The sequence below is a fragment of the Ciona intestinalis genome, chromosome 12 (assembly GCF_000224145.3).
Source record: "Ciona intestinalis chromosome 12, KH, whole genome shotgun sequence".
NCBI classification, from domain to species: domain Eukaryota; kingdom Metazoa; phylum Chordata; class Ascidiacea; order Phlebobranchia; family Cionidae; genus Ciona; species Ciona intestinalis.
Genome location: NC_020177.2, coordinates 3028705 through 3043592, shown reverse-complemented (window position 1 = coordinate 3043592; position 14888 = coordinate 3028705). Strand labels below are relative to the sequence as shown.

General features: G+C 35.5%; 4 protein-coding genes across 4 annotated transcripts; 2 read left to right on the top strand and 2 right to left on the bottom strand.

Moving 5' to 3' along the window:
- Positions 1 to 502: 502 nt before the first annotated feature.
- Positions 503 to 3749, top strand: LOC100176116 (COP9 signalosome complex subunit 6; the record flags this gene model as incomplete). Its single annotated transcript, XM_009862182.3, is given in 6 exon segments — positions 503 to 625; positions 1151 to 1282; positions 1769 to 1920; positions 2359 to 2521; positions 2749 to 2942; positions 3211 to 3749. Coding segments are annotated over 6 exon segments (905 nt in total), but the record flags the coding sequence as incomplete, so codon positions are not given.
- Positions 3750 to 4042: 293 nt separating this feature from the next.
- LOC100180002 (putative ferric-chelate reductase 1) lies at positions 4043 to 8173 on the top strand. The gene is made up of 5 exons (XM_002129216.4): positions 4043 to 4205; positions 4632 to 4829; positions 5482 to 5595; positions 6687 to 6912; positions 7548 to 8173. The coding sequence occupies exons 1-5, from the start codon at positions 4128 to 4130 to the stop codon at positions 7628 to 7630; spliced, it is 699 nt and encodes a 232-aa protein (XP_002129252.1). The 5' UTR covers positions 4043 to 4127; the 3' UTR covers positions 7631 to 8173.
- LOC100186323 lies at positions 7665 to 11539 on the bottom strand. The gene is made up of 4 exons (XM_002129271.3): positions 11395 to 11539; positions 10397 to 10678; positions 9747 to 9882; positions 7665 to 9319 (listed from the first exon to the last, which is right to left on the bottom strand). Exons 1-4 carry the CDS (start codon positions 11462 to 11464, stop codon positions 9055 to 9057), a joined length of 753 nt encoding a protein of 250 aa, XP_002129307.2. The 5' UTR covers positions 11465 to 11539; the 3' UTR covers positions 7665 to 9054.
- Positions 11540 to 12935: 1396 nt separating this feature from the next.
- On the bottom strand, positions 12936 to 14879 carry LOC108949964. The gene is made up of 4 exons (XM_018814232.2): positions 14642 to 14879; positions 14151 to 14435; positions 13723 to 13855; positions 12936 to 13298 (listed from the first exon to the last, which is right to left on the bottom strand). The coding sequence occupies exons 1-4, from the start codon at positions 14694 to 14696 to the stop codon at positions 13007 to 13009; spliced, it is 765 nt and encodes a 254-aa protein (XP_018669777.1). The 5' UTR covers positions 14697 to 14879; the 3' UTR covers positions 12936 to 13006.
- Positions 14880 to 14888: the final 9 nt, after the last annotated feature.

Sequence of the window (14888 nt, the reverse complement as noted above, 5' to 3'; positions counted from 1 at the left end):
TACTAAATAGTATGTATTTGATACTGAATACATATGTAACATTTATAGCGTTATTTATGTTGAGTACTTGTATATTCAAAGTAACATACATGGCAACTCGTAAGCTGGCACTAGGTGTATCTGTGTATGAACACCCGTGTTATAACGAGTGTCATTTTCCGACCACGCGAAGATAAAGTAAATAAGTTACTTTTTACATTCATTCAGTTATATTTCATATAAGATTAAAACTATTTGCCTTTTCTGGTACGTTGAACTGTACATGTTGGTAAAATAAGCTTGGAATAGCGGAACAGCAGCAATTTTGGGGTTTCGGTGCTAGTGAAGAATCTTTTGTTTTACAGATTATGCTCCCCTACCATATCCGTTAAACGTAACAACCAACCACTAAAGGATTCTTTACTAATGCGGGATTCTTCTCTAACCAAAACTATTTTATAATAATTTATATTTCTTTCTAAACAAAAGTGTCAAAATTCGTTAAACAAATCTTATATTTCAGCTCCAGTGATGACCGGCAGTGGGACAAGTGGCAGTGTTGCCGTGAAGTTGCATCCACTCGTTATAATGAATATATCAGACCACTGGACAAGACTGAGAGCACAAAATGGAAAGCCTCTACCAGGTATGTATATATAACTGATAAATAAAAGATAGCAACTGTTTTGGCAAAGATTTTCACAATAGTGAAGAATCCTCCAGTATTTTACAGAATAGACTAGTGGAAAGTGTTAGAGGTTGGTAGTTGGGGGTTATTAGTTAGGTGTTAGTATAGTAATAGATATGTATATATACTACAATGCAAAAATTTTGATACTTGACTACGTTCTAATAGTTTTTATAAATATATTATAGGTTTTTACGGTTAATTAAATAATGTAACCGATGTTATAGATATATAGTAGAGTGGAGAAAAATGAGATTATAAGACACCTCTTCATATTATTTTCTCGTTTCATTCAGTAGTAAACAGAACCATCAAACTATTTTCTTACTCTTGTAGAGTGTTGGTAAAACAAGATCAGGGTATTTTGTTATTATGTGGTAACAATGTCCCATCTCCCCCCCTTCTAAATTGATACAATTGTATATGATTACTTGTTCAATAGCAAAAATACTCTGTTATTTTGATATCAAATCGGATTTCTAGTATTTGGAGCACTGATTGGCAAACAAGTGGGTCGAACTATTGAGCTTCTCAACTCCTTTGAACTTCTATATCTTGAAATTAATGATGAGATCTTAATCGACACTGATTATTATTACGCAAAGGAGGAACAGTGTAAGTATATTGAAATAATGTTATTAGTTTGGCTGCTTAAAGCTAGGGTTTTTAGGGGTTTAAGAGCTTTTTAATCTATGACCTGATCCATGATTTCCTTAAGTGGTTTAAAAACTAGAAACGGTCAAAGCTTAGTGATGCTTTTTCTTATGGAAAGTCCCATGCATTGTCTAAGGCTTATTTTTTTACTCCAGTGGTTTGATTTTACATGTAATTATCAGAAAATTTTTGTGGTACCCTTGGACCAAAAATTAGCGTCTCTACCTATATACAAATTTTGACTTCATGGTATGCTTTTTTACGGGAGAAAAAAATTTGGGAAATTTTTCAGCATTTAAAGCAGCCTTAGGGATTTTAAATTTGCAAATATAAAAAAAAACAATATTAGAATAAAAATAGCTTATAAACAAACCGATTTTTTTCATCAATCGCAATATGGCCATACACCATTAGAAACACCAAAACTAACTGGTTTTGTATTTTAAGTCAAGCAGGTTTTTAAAGACCTGGATTTCCATGGTTGGTACACAACAGGGGGGAGCCCGACAGAGCTTGATATGAAAATTCATAAACAGATTTGTGACATCATAGAAAGTCCAATCTTTCTCAAACTCAACCCACAAGCTGCATCAACAGATGTGAGAATACTTGGAAACTATTTGAGGATATTTTATGATTTTTTTTGTGCATTATTATTTCTCCAACCCAGTGGTCACTATTGGGTTGTTTAAATTTTCACCATGCAGAAAAAAACGCCGACAAATACTTGGTAACTCGGAGGCTGGCAAGAGTTGTTTGAAACAAAATACAGTGACCAGTGTTATAACAAAACATACCCTCTTTTCGCGTAAAACACGCCCTTTACACCTTGATGGCAAACCTTACTCGTATAATAAGAATTGGCTTAACCTCCTAAAACAAAGGACTATTCACTCTAACTAATTATTTTACAATAATGCACTCAACTTTTTAATACAGTATTATAAAAATATATATATAATCAAAATAAAAAATAACAATTTTTTGGGGGCTTCCGATGTCTGCCACTGGCTATAAATGTATTTTCCATGCTGCAGCTTCCGTTAAATGTCTATGAATCTGTGATTGACGTTACCGACGGCAACGCTGTATCTCGGTTAGTCACCCTTAACTACACTCTCGCAACAGAGGAAGCCGAGCGAATCGGAGTCGATCACGTCGCACGAGTTTCAAACGTTGATTCTAATTCCGTTTCATACGGTAAGCTGTTCTTGTTGTTTACTTTTTGTTTTCTTCGCTTTTTAACTGCTTAAGTAAAATTGAAATTTTGACTTTTTGGGAATTTGTGATCTTAAAAACAAAGATAAAATAACGTAGTTTTGTTTATCTCTTAAAAATTTAAATGCTTTGTTTTATGCTAGTTGCAGTACTATTGTAATGCATTTTTATTAACACACAAGCTGTAAGTATGTTGAACCACTTTCCAGCTTCTGAGCATCTTTCCAGCCAACACAGCTCTATATCGATGCTCTACACACGAGTAAGGCTGCTTAGAGACTACACCGAGGCTGTCCGTAAAGGGGAACTCCCTCGAGACAACGAAATTTTGCGATTATTAAACGCACTTTGTAAGCGACTACCTGTGCTTGGTGCAGAATCCTTAACAAGTGACCTTCATAATGTAAGATGCTGTTTGTATTTTGCGTAATTTTTTAACTTTGTGTATCTGTTGATTGCATTTTAAGTAATTGAATGATCATTCTGTCTGAATACGCCAAATGTGTCTGGTGTATATGAAGACACTTATATTATAACTTGACAGTGTGCATGAGGTGTATGAATAGTGTACATGAGGTGTATGGTGTATGAATACACCATGTGTGTCTGGTGTATAAGAAGACACCCAATGTTACAAAAACATTGTGTTAACTGTCTTTCTTTTTCCACAGCAATACAATGATGTTACTCTGATGACATATTTAGGTGTTATGAGCAAAGGAAGCCAAACAATGAATCAGTTTATTTCAAAATTTAACATTCTTCTTGACAGACAAAATGCAGGGCGTCGTCTAAGGGGACTTTTTATTTAAAAAGATGTTTTTCTTGTTATTTTTTTTAATCTGTATGAAGTCGCCCTGGTTCCCACAAAAAGACGAAAGTTTCAATAAAAAAATATTTTAAAGGGGGGTCGCGAACCCTGCAACTTTCCCTAGTGGCTGCGCGACTGTCTATTAATCTCATGACCATTATTCTGCAGTTTGAAATGTTTCATTTGAAAATGATGTTGTGGTAATTCAGAAACTGGATGAAGAGTTACTGTTTTGGGGGGGGGGATAATTTTTTGTCCTAAAATAGCTGCTTGTTGTAAACAGTTCTCCGGGTGTTGAAAGCAGATTTGGTCAATATTTCAGTGTTGCGTTTTGTAAAAGAGAGAACTGAATATATAGAATTGTTGTGACAACAATACGTTTGAACACACAGAACAAACAAAACGATAACTCAAACTTCTGACAGCAAACAGGAAATTTGATTAACATACAAATTAAAATGTCGTCAGGAAAATTTAACGCTCAGAATGTGTATAAGAGGAAGCTATATTCGAGTCAATAGGCTATTTAGTAAAAAACAAAGTATACAGTTGTACTGTGTTAGGGGTAAGGGATCATTCGCTGGAGCGGATTGTTTAGTTAGATATTGGCTAGTTGAATAGGTTAACTTAATGCACATTCAGTTAATTTGTGAAAATTGCTGAATTATGTTTTAGACTTACATTTTGTGTGATAACCTACTAAGTTTATGCTGTATTAGTTTTCAGCAAATTGTTCGTTTTTTTAGCAATTGTTTTTAAGCCAAAAACTGTCCAGTAATGATTAAGGCTACTTTAGTTTCGGTTCTGCTTCTGGTTTGCTGTTGCAACGCTGGTACGAAAACGAAATACCCAGCAGTAAGTGTGTGTTAATAATATAGACTGTATAAACTAGATTGTTTTAGTTTTAGACTATATATCATTCCGGGCGTTTTCTCGTCGACTATCCCCCCAACAATATAGCCGCTGATAGGCTATATACGTCCGCCATTTTGTAGCATTTTCGCGTATCCGCGTGGTTTCTCTTTAGTGTTCATTTGTATCGTGTAAAGATAAAACGACACATAATAAACAGTTAAGTATATAGTAGGGCTGGGTAAGAAGGGACACCTTTAGCACCTAATATCTTGATCGTGTTTTAAACAATTAACAACGGTCTATCAGAGTCGCAAGCATGCTGTTTTAAAATTCGTTAAATGTTCTTTGTTTACTACAAAATGGTACGAGAAAACTCTACTATATAACTTCTTCATACGAGTTGTAGTTACTTCCGTATTTCTACAGCACAACGCTCAAGATGACATCAAAAAAGTTGCTTCTTATGGTAGTTGGACATGGAATGTGTCATCAAACTGTAATCCTGCTTGTCGAACTGTATCTTGGGAAAAAGTGGACGAAGTTGGCGTAATCAATGTCAAATTTACATTGTCGGGGCCCGACGTGGGATACTTGGCTGTATCCATTTCTGAAAACGAAGACATGGTATTTAAAAACAACGCCTATTCAATTATAACATTGATAAGATTATTTGCCCCTTCGATTACAGTAGCAAAGATCAAATGGTTATTCAAAACAAAAAATATAAATTATAGCGACAAAGCGATAATTGTTAAAACACGCTTATTGTTATAAACACGTATGTAACTTTAATTGAAAGAAAAAAAGCGTAGTCGCTACATCCAGCAGACGAATAACGAGCCATTTATATTTATTTTTTTCAAGTTAAAGGTGTACATGTATATTAGCGACTTGTTTCTAATCTGTAAAAGTGACATTAACGCATGTCCAAATTGTCAGCCATACATACAAATTAAAAATATAAATTCCAAAAAATACTTACAAAGTTAAATAAGTCGATAATTGGTATAACTCGTATTCTGGCACGAGGTGTATGACACGGAACGCCCGTGCTAACCACTGTCGTTTTCCGGCCACGAGAGGTTAAATAAGTTAATTTTTTTATTTAATGCCTCCGTTTCCCTAACCACCTAAAATTGTAAAGAATACGCATAAAAGCATTATTTTTAAAGTTTACGAAATATAAATTGTGAAAGATTAAAAAAAGTTTTAAGTTTTTAGGATTATCTTTATTTTAGAATATTTTCTAAGCACGAATGTTGTACATGTATTTTAGGGCCCAGCTGATGACGTATACATATGTGTTGTGATGCCACCTGCAAACACAAGTGATGTTGTAATAACTTCTGGATACCTTACTGGACACGGTCCAGCCACCGTCACTGGACCCGTAAATATATTTGTTTTAATAACACCTTGTTAAGGTGGCTGTACACAGTATCCGGAATTCGTCCGTTTTGTCTGTTTTGTCCGGATTTCGCTGCTGCATGCGGAACTCGGTAATGGGTTTGCATACGACTTCGCAGCAAGCGAATTCGCATGCCGGATACTGTGTACAGCTACCTTTAGCCGAGTCTTAATACCGTTTTAAGTACTTTTGGCACTACGCATAGTTTAGTATCGATTTTTTTACTCCTCAGGTAAAAATAAGTGCTCGTTTATTGTGTATATACTGTGGGGTAGAATGGTATACCGTTAGCACCTAAATCCCATACTTTCTGATCGTGTCTTGAGCAATTAACAATGCTATTTTAGGGTCGTGAAGCTGCGGTTATATATTTTTGTAAATTTTCTTTGTCACTTCAAAATTAGACGATAAAAAAAGTCAATCATGTCCCATCTTACCCCACGTTAATATATACCACTGTTTAAAAAACGGTCTATAGGAGTCGTAAGAATACAGTTTTTCAATTCTTTTTAGCTTCTTCGTTTACTACTTAATGCTTGCAACAAGAAAATAGAGTAAAAAGATGTCCCATATTCCCCCACCCTACTACACGCTGCAGTGCAGCTTATGTGCAAGCATTTCCTTCCGGTGTAAAAGAAACCGAGATGAAAACAATATTTAATTAATCAGAAATGTTTATGTATATCACATATCCTTCGGAAACACATTATATACTATATCAGTAAATTAGTATACTATCTCAGGTTGCGCGGCGCCGTGGCATAGTGGTTACAGCGAGCCTGCCTGTAACCCAGTAATGCGTTCAAGGCTCGACGCTGCTACCATTGTGGGCGTATGTGTCCTTGGGCAAGACACTTATAACGGCAATTGCTCCAACTCAGTGGTCACTAACGGGTTGTCCAAATTATTAGCTATACATAAAAAAATGAAAAAAGTCCCCCAAAAAACAATCCCCCACAAAGTAAAATACCTGGTAACTCATAAGCTGGCACGAGGTGTATGATCACCCGTGAGATAACGACTTTCGTTTGCCGGCCACGCTAGGATAAAGTAAATTACATTCATCCATTCAGGTTCCTACACAATTGTCAAGTGTCGCAAATGGTTCCGTTTCGTGTACGTTTTACCGCCCTTTGAGCGTCACGCGAAATATTAGCGGCACCTACCATACGTGGGACGTTAACACAGGGACGTTCAACCTTCTCTACGCTGAGGGGCCAGTAACTGCTGCTGGTTCTATTCGACGACACACATATCGTGCCTTTACGCACGGCGTATTTAATTTGTTTAAACCCGAAGGTATATATACCAGATCTAAACTGTATATTTATTATTCACATTATTTTAAAGCTTTAAAATTTAAAGTAAATGAACTTATTTAACTATTTTTACCTCTCTTCTGTATTGGTTTGATAAAATAGAACTCACAAAAAGTGGTAAAATAGCGAAATTGATAAAAAAATGCGAAATATACATTATATTTTGTCTTTTCTGGTTTAAGGCGCTTATAGAACACCACACAAAACACTTTGAGTTTTTTAGAGTTATTCTAACGTACTTAATTATAAAATACAGTTTCTTCTGTTTCTAAATCAAAAAATAATATAGTAGGGTGGAGGAAGATGGGACACTTTTAGCCCTGAATACCCAAATATCCTGATCGTGTTTTAAACAAATCACAACGGTCCATGGGAGTCGTGAGGATACGGTTTTATTATTCTTTGACCATTCTTCGTTTACTGCCATATAGGACAAGAAAATAGAATAAAAAGGTGTCCCATCTCCCCCCACCCTACTATACGTTATTTTTCGTGATTAATTACCCTGACTTAGTTATTTTCGTTCTGCCATTAAGACATTCAACTATTACTAATTAAATTTTCGTTGTCTATAATAGCGTAGTTACTGTCACTATTAATACTGTTTTCTTACAGGTACGGGTGCTGCATCTTCCCTACAGGCTCAATCTATTGCAATTCTTTCTTTGGTTGTCTGCTTTACGTACGCATTATTTTAAATGGTCGAATAATAGAGACCAATGCTTTACCTCATACTATTTAGATATATTACGGTGGCGTAATATAGGACACCTTTAGCACATATTATTAAAATATCCTGATCGTGTTTTAAACAAACAACGGTCTATGGGAGTCGTGAGGATACGGTTTTATAATTATTTGAATGATCTTTGTTTTTTACCAAATTGGTCGGCAAGATATAATTAAAAGGTGACCCTTTTTCCCCCACCCTACCATATATTTATACTTCAACTTATTACATACTTATATATAAGCTACACATAAAGTAGGGTAAAATGTTTTATGTTTTTATTTTCTTTTATGGCCCATTTGGTAGTAAACAAAAAAAAATTGCAAAATTATATAACCGTATCATTAAATCTATAATATAAAGTTGGTAATTGTTAAAAAAACGAATTAGAAAATATTGGATATAGTGTGCTGACGCATCCATATCTTACCTCCCAGTACAATATAGCTGTTAAAGTTTTTGCTGCAAACTTTATTTATTTAAGAGCATTTCAATATAACTTTGATGGAAATTTGTCATTTTATAGTTATTTTGATACATTTCGTAGCGAGACACTGTTTTACCGTTAAATAAACAGGTAAAATAAAGTATATGAATGACAATATATAGTGGGGCGGGTAAAGATGGGGCACAAAAACATTCAAGGAACTATAAAAATATAGCTTCACGATTCCCATAGACCGTTGTTAATTGTTTAAAACACGATCAAGATATGTGAATATGATGTACTAAATGTGTCCCGCCCCACTATACATATAAAAACACGCATAATGAATTAAAGTGCGAGTCTTACATAATATGCATAAACCATTTTCTTAAATTATAGCAACTTAAAGTCGTTTTCTGATTCCTTTTTTTTACAATTTCGCAATCTGTTTGGTATATTTATAGTTTATTCGGTTTATGGAAATATACAGAGCAATGATTCGTACATTTCACAACACACGAGTAATCACTGCTGATCAAATATTTTGCCTTGCTATTTCAACTTCGCTTATTTACATGGGCGTATATAGTGCTTGTTATAAAAACTACTAAAACTATAATTACGATTCTAGAGAATAATAAATTCTTTGAAATATTATGTGAAAATTTGGAATAGCAAACACTCCCACCATTGTGGGCGTATGTATCATTGGGCAAGACGCTTAACGACAATTGCTCCAAACCAGTGGTCACTATAATGGTTAAATTGCCAGCCATACAATAAAAATATATATACTAAAATAAATGACAAACAATTTCTCGCAAAGTTATACATGTGGTAACTCGTAAGCAGCAGGCACGAGGTGTATGAAACAGAACACCCGTGTTATAATGACTGTCGTTTTCCTGCCACGCAAGAATAAAGCAAGTTACTTTCATTCATTCATACATTTATTCAAATATTTCTTATGGACCGCCATCATCATGAACCGGCGCGATTCGCTCGCATACCACGCTACTTGTTTGGTCGCAATCCTGTGTTTTCCACTTGTTGCCCGTGTGACTAATGACGCAGAACTTGTTTTGGTGAGGTTCCCCAGGTTTCCAGTAGCTATCCAACGACAACTTTGTCCAGTTTTCCCAGAAAAACTTTCCATTTCCATTTTCCCTTTTTAATCCTATCCAGTGACGGTCCCCAAATATATCATTGTAATTATTTCCACCATTGGCGCTGTGGAAAATTACAGTTAGAAAATAGTAAAGATTTTTTTAATATAGTAGGGTGGGGGAAAAATAAATGGTACACTTTTTCGTGTTATTTTCCCCTTCCATTTTGTAGTAAACAGAGAAGATTTGAAGAATTGTAAAACCGTTTTCTCACGACTTCTATGGACGGTTGTTAATTGTTTGAAACTCGATCGGGGTATTTGAATATTATATGTGCTAATTACAGATTAATTTTTAGTTCTAGATTAAATGGTTTATAGGCCCCTTTTAGAAATTAATACAACCACGCACAAAGTAACATACGTAGTTATTCGTATAAGCCAACACAAGGTGTAGAAAAAATAACACCGGTAGAAAAAACGACTGTCGTGTACCCGCCACGAGGATAAAGTATTTTACATTTAAAGTAAAGAATTTATCTGAATACTTACGCAATTTCCATTGGTCCAAATACCGGCAGCCACGCCCCCTCTGAACGACACGCCTCTCTTGCCTTTTCATACGTCGTAACCCCCTGCAGAGCTTTGTAGGCGTAACCGTTGTATTTTTGCCAATCAGACCCAACATCTAAAAAAACAAAAGGTAATGTAGTACCGTACCGCTAATAGCTGTATATGAAGCAGAACCTTCGTGTTACAACGACTGTCGTGCCTTTTACCCGCCATGCCAGGATAAATAAGTTACATTAATTCGTTTGTCTGCTAGGTGTAGCGACCGCGCTTATTTTCTTCTAGCAATTGAATGTAAAAATGTTTTTAACTGTAAACGTGTTTTAACAGCTGTTGTTTTGTCGCTATATTCTGTCTGTTCGTTTACAATGTTTATAAATCTTCGCTACCGTGAGAGAGACAAATAAAGTTATACTTATAGTAGGGTGGGGGAAGATGGGACATCTCTTCATTCCATTTTCTCTTTCCAATTAGTAGTAAACAAAAAATTCAAAGAATTATAAAACCGTATGCTCACGACTCCCATAGACCGTTAGTAATTGTTTAAAACATGGTCAGGATATTAGGATAATATGTGCTAAAGGTGTCCCATCTGTCCCCACCCTACTATATTATACTTCATTTATTTATACCGTCAGTGTAAACAATCCATTCCACGGTTAATAACATCCAATCCCAGCCCTGGGTATCGTCAATTCGTTCCAATCGTACTTGAACTCTGTCATGTGATATTTCGAGCACAATAACGTCGAAATTAATTTCTACTGAACTGTCTGCTGGTTTCACTTTGACGGAAACGGCTTTTGGTGGCGTTTGGAAACACATATTGAAAAGAAATTCAGTTATCGTTGTATCCTTGAAAGAGTATGAGTGTTCTTCTGTTGTTCCTCTGTAGAATGAAAGTTTTCCTTCGCCTAGAACAGTGTATAAAAGTTACAAAGGAATTTTAAATACAGTTAACTTGTTTTAAATTCAGCCAGTTTTCAAGATATTTTGTTCTGGACAAAAAATCTTTTTGATCGTAATTTGCTGCTGTTTTGAATTGAAAACGTGGTTAAATTATACATTTATCATTGCTGTGTTGGCTGTACGGGTTACCGGCGTTGGGATACAGTAAAGTTTAATTAAATGTTTAATAAAAGAAAGCAGATTAAATTGTAATAGTAAGAAAAACAAATTCTCTAAAAAATAATCACACACAAATTTATATACGTTGTAACTCGTAAGCTGGCACAAGGTGTATGAAACAGAACACTCTTATTGTTACATAACCACTGTCGTTGCCCGCCACGCGGGGGTAAATAAGTGACATTTATTTCAAAAGCATTAGCTGCAGTATTTGTTAGCAAATTTATCGTATACATACATAAAAATATACGGCAAGAAAAAATACACAATTACTATATAGAGTAGGGTGGGGGCAGATGGGACACTTTTAAGTACGTAATATCCAATATCCTGATCGTGTTTTAACCAAGTAACAACGGTCTATGGGAGTCGTGAGTAGGCTATACAGTTTAATAATTCATTAATATTTTTTGTTTACTACTAAATAAGACTAGATAATACAATGAAAAGGTGTCCCATCTTCTCCCAACCTTCTATAAATAACTTTACATGCAATACTTACTTAGTACAATTGCTGGCAATATTATCCATATCATAAACAAAACTAAATACCCTAAACTTTTCGTCGACATTATCTCGATTTAACAGAGCTGGTCAAATAGAACTCTGAGATTGTTGGTTATTATATACACAGTAATGTTAATGTGCATAGCATAACCGATACAGCGTACGTTCGTTTTCTAAGATGTATACGCACTGTCCGTCATTTGACATCTGCGCAGTGAGAAACGTCATCGCCGATTAGTCTGAAAACTTACGACATAAAAGTAAACGAAGAGAGGCACATTTAATTTCTACAAGAAACACTAGGTATGATTGAAGATTATTTATTTTGGTTGCATATATATACATATATACATGGGCAGCAATATGTTAAATTTACATATATGCTGCTATAAAACGGTATCCTCACAACTCCCTATAAACTGTTGTTATTTGTTTAAAACACGATGAGAATATTTGAATATTATGTGCCAAAAGTGTCCCATCTTCCCCCTCTCTTCTATTTTATTGTGCATTGATTTAGGCATACAGGTAGTATAATGTACACTATTGGTAGGAGTTACCGTGAGTGGATGCTGATGCATTGTAGAGTAGGGGGGAACACTGTTTTAGTAAGGTGGGGTAAGATGGGATTTTATTCTATTTACTTGTCTCATAGGGTATAGTAAACAACGTTTATATATATATCCGTGGCCCGATCCTAAAAAAACGTTGTGAATTGTTTAAAACAACGATCAAAGACTGGTATTGAATTGCAAACAGTATATCCCATCTTACCCTACAGAACCATATTTAAAAAAATCTCCTTATTTAGTATCGGGCGTAACATTACTTTGTGTGACGAAACATACCGCCATGCAAATAACGTTGTTTTACAACAGGTATGGTTTTAATTCAAAATTCCTTTAAAGCGATATGATGTACAGTATTTTTTTGTATTCCATTTAAGCATGTTTATATATGGACTCCAGTCCAAATTATCAACCACACATAAAAAAATGAAAAAAAATCCGCCTAAATAATATAATTACCCATCACAAAGTAACATACTTGGTAACTCGTAAGCGGGCACGAGGTTTATGAAACAGAACACCCGTGTTATAACGACTGTGCCACGCAAAGATAAAGTAAGTTGCATTTATTCACTCATTCACTCATTCACTCATTCACTCATTCACTCATTCACTCATTCACCTCATTCACTCATTCACTCATTCACTCATTCACTCATTCACTCATTCACTCATTCACTCATTCACTCATTCACTCATTCACTCATTCACTCATTCACTCATTCACTCATTCACTCATTCACTCATTCACTCATTCACTCATTCACTCATTCACTCATTCACTCATTCACTCATTCACTCATCCACTCATTCACTCATTCACTCATTCACTCATTCACTCATTCACTCATTCACTCATTCACTCATTCACTCATTCACTCATTCACTCATTCACTCATTCACTCATTCACTCATTCACTCATTCACTCATTCACTCATTCACTCATTCACTCATTCACTCATTCACTCATTCACTCATTCACTCATTCACTCATTCACTCATTCACTCATTCACTCATTCACTCATTCATTTATAATCTAAACTGGAAAGGGTCTTTCACACACCACGCGTCGTAACTGAGAACACCTTGAAGTTCTCCAGTATAGAGACGACGGATCTCGCAGGATAGCGGTGTATCGTTTCATGTATACGCATTCAGTGATGCCGGTAGAAATGATTTGAGGTTCGCCTATACCCCAGTTGTTTCTGGCAAACGGTTCTATCCAGTTTTCCCACACAAAATTGACGGTGTGTTTGTCTTTGGCCAGTCCAATCCAGCGACCATGAAATTCTACTGCTGATGCACCTAATTGAATTGTTTCACGGTCGCTGCGATAATGGGTAATTTTTAGAGATGTTTTAAGTTGGTTTGGTGTTATGTTGCGTGGTTTTGTCGAGCATTCGTTAGCATTTTTGGTTATTTCAATTCTCACCACTGCTGCTTATATTGTGGGCATATAAGTGTTCTTGGGTAAGACATTTAACGGCAATAGCTCCAAACCAGTAGTCACTAATGGGTTGTCTAAAGACTCTAAACTGTCAGCCACACAGCAAAAAATCACCCACAAAGTTACATATATACGTATAACTAGTGAGCTGGTACGAGGTGAATTAACACCTGTGTTACAACGCCTGGCATTTTTAAGCCACGCGAGAAAGTAAGTTACATACATTCATTCAGGCGCGTTTATTTACATACAACATATGAATTGAAATTTGCTAAAACAGCTAGTGGTTATAGCTTATGACTTACGCCATTGGTCCATACACTGGTAGCCACGCCCCAATTTCTCGACACGCCTCTCTGGCCCCATTGTACGTCATTTCAGTGGGTAACTGCTTGTAAGCATATCCATTGCTGAGTTTTTGCCAATCAGTTCCCAACTCTATATATGTAAACACAATTTGATTTTCTGTTTGTATTTGTAATATTTTGGGAGAATGGGTTAACTATGGCAAAAACTTTGGGTCTTATAGTACTGTGAGGGAATATGGGATAATGTAGGCACTGAAATACTATATTCCCTTACTGTGATTTAAACAGTTAACAACGGTATTTTATTGGGTTGTGAGGCTACGGTTATATAAATCCGTAAATATTCTTTGTTTGTTACCAATTGTTACAAAAAAATGTATGTAGTTTTATCATTTAAGAAATCCAGTAAAAAGGAAACTAATTACCGCTGAGATAAACAATCCACTCAATATCCAATAACACCCAGTTCCAAGACGTCTTATCAAATGCTTTTTCAAGATTGATTATCATTCGATCATGGTGGATTTCTAAGACGGTGACGTTAAAGTTAGGATTGAACAGAGTGGCTTTTGCTAGTTTTGCTTTAACTGCAGCGGTTTTTGGTGGTGTCTGGAAACACATGTTGAACAGAATTTCGTCCGTGGTCGTAGACTGGAGAGAGTAGGAATATTGCTGGACCTTGTCTCTGTAGAACGACGGTATCACATTGCCTGGGAAATAGGCGTAAGTGTATCTTAGAAAATGCAACATATTTGTGACCTGTATACAGATATAGCATAATACACCTAATGACAATAATTGCTCCAACCCAGTGGTCACTACTAATGAGCTGCATGTTGGCTTATATATGACATCACTTTAGCTCTGACTCAACACGCCAAAACAAAATAACAGCCCATTACCAAGCGCAAATTACCTTTTGACGACATCATTAAGAATAAGAAAAGAAAAACGTAACACAATATTTCCATCGTTATTTTACACAAAATCTCTTGGTTTCTCTAGGCAGTAAAAGCTATATCGCCCCTTGATTCTTGTTCTGGTGTTTGGTGAACAGTTCAGATTACAGTGTATTGGTAAATAAACTGTGTATGTATTACAACGATAATCCATACGTCATGTTTTTACCGATTATTTTTACGAAATTAATTTACTTTTTTAGG

What these genes read in the sequence shown, in the direction of transcription:
- LOC100180002 (XM_002129216.4), top strand. Translation starts at nt 4,128, where the DNA reads ATGATTAAGGCTACTTTAGTTTCGGTTCTGCTTCTGGTTTGCTGTTGC. An exon ending in TTTCTGAAAACGAAGACATG is followed by an intron (nt 4,830 to 5,481) that starts GTATTTAAAAAC and finishes CATGTATTTTAG; the next exon opens with GGCCCAGCTGATGACGTATA. An exon ending in CAGCCACCGTCACTGGACCC is followed by an intron (nt 5,596 to 6,686) that starts GTAAATATATTT and finishes TCATCCATTCAG; the next exon opens with GTTCCTACACAATTGTCAAG.
- LOC100186323 (XM_002129271.3), bottom strand. Translation starts at nt 11,464, where the DNA reads ATGTCGACGAAAAGTTTAGGGTATTTAGTTTTGTTTATGATATGGATA. An exon ending in ATGGATTGTTTACACTGACG is followed by an intron (nt 9,883 to 10,396) that starts GTATAAATAAAT and finishes TTGTTTTTTTAG; the next exon opens with ATGTTGGGTCTGATTGGCAA. An exon ending in TTTGGACCAATGGAAATTGC is followed by an intron (nt 9,320 to 9,746) that starts GTAAGTATTCAG and finishes AATTTTCCACAG; the next exon opens with CGCCAATGGTGGAAATAATT.
- LOC108949964 (XM_018814232.2), bottom strand. Translation starts at nt 14,696, where the DNA reads ATGGAAATATTGTGTTACGTTTTTCTTTTCTTATTCTTAATGATGTCG. An exon ending in CTTAATGATGTCGTCAAAAG is followed by an intron (nt 14,436 to 14,641) that starts GTAATTTGCGCT and finishes CCTATTTCCCAG; the next exon opens with GCAATGTGATACCGTCGTTC. An exon ending in GTGGATTGTTTATCTCAGCG is followed by an intron (nt 13,856 to 14,150) that starts GTAATTAGTTTC and finishes TTACATATATAG; the next exon opens with AGTTGGGAACTGATTGGCAA.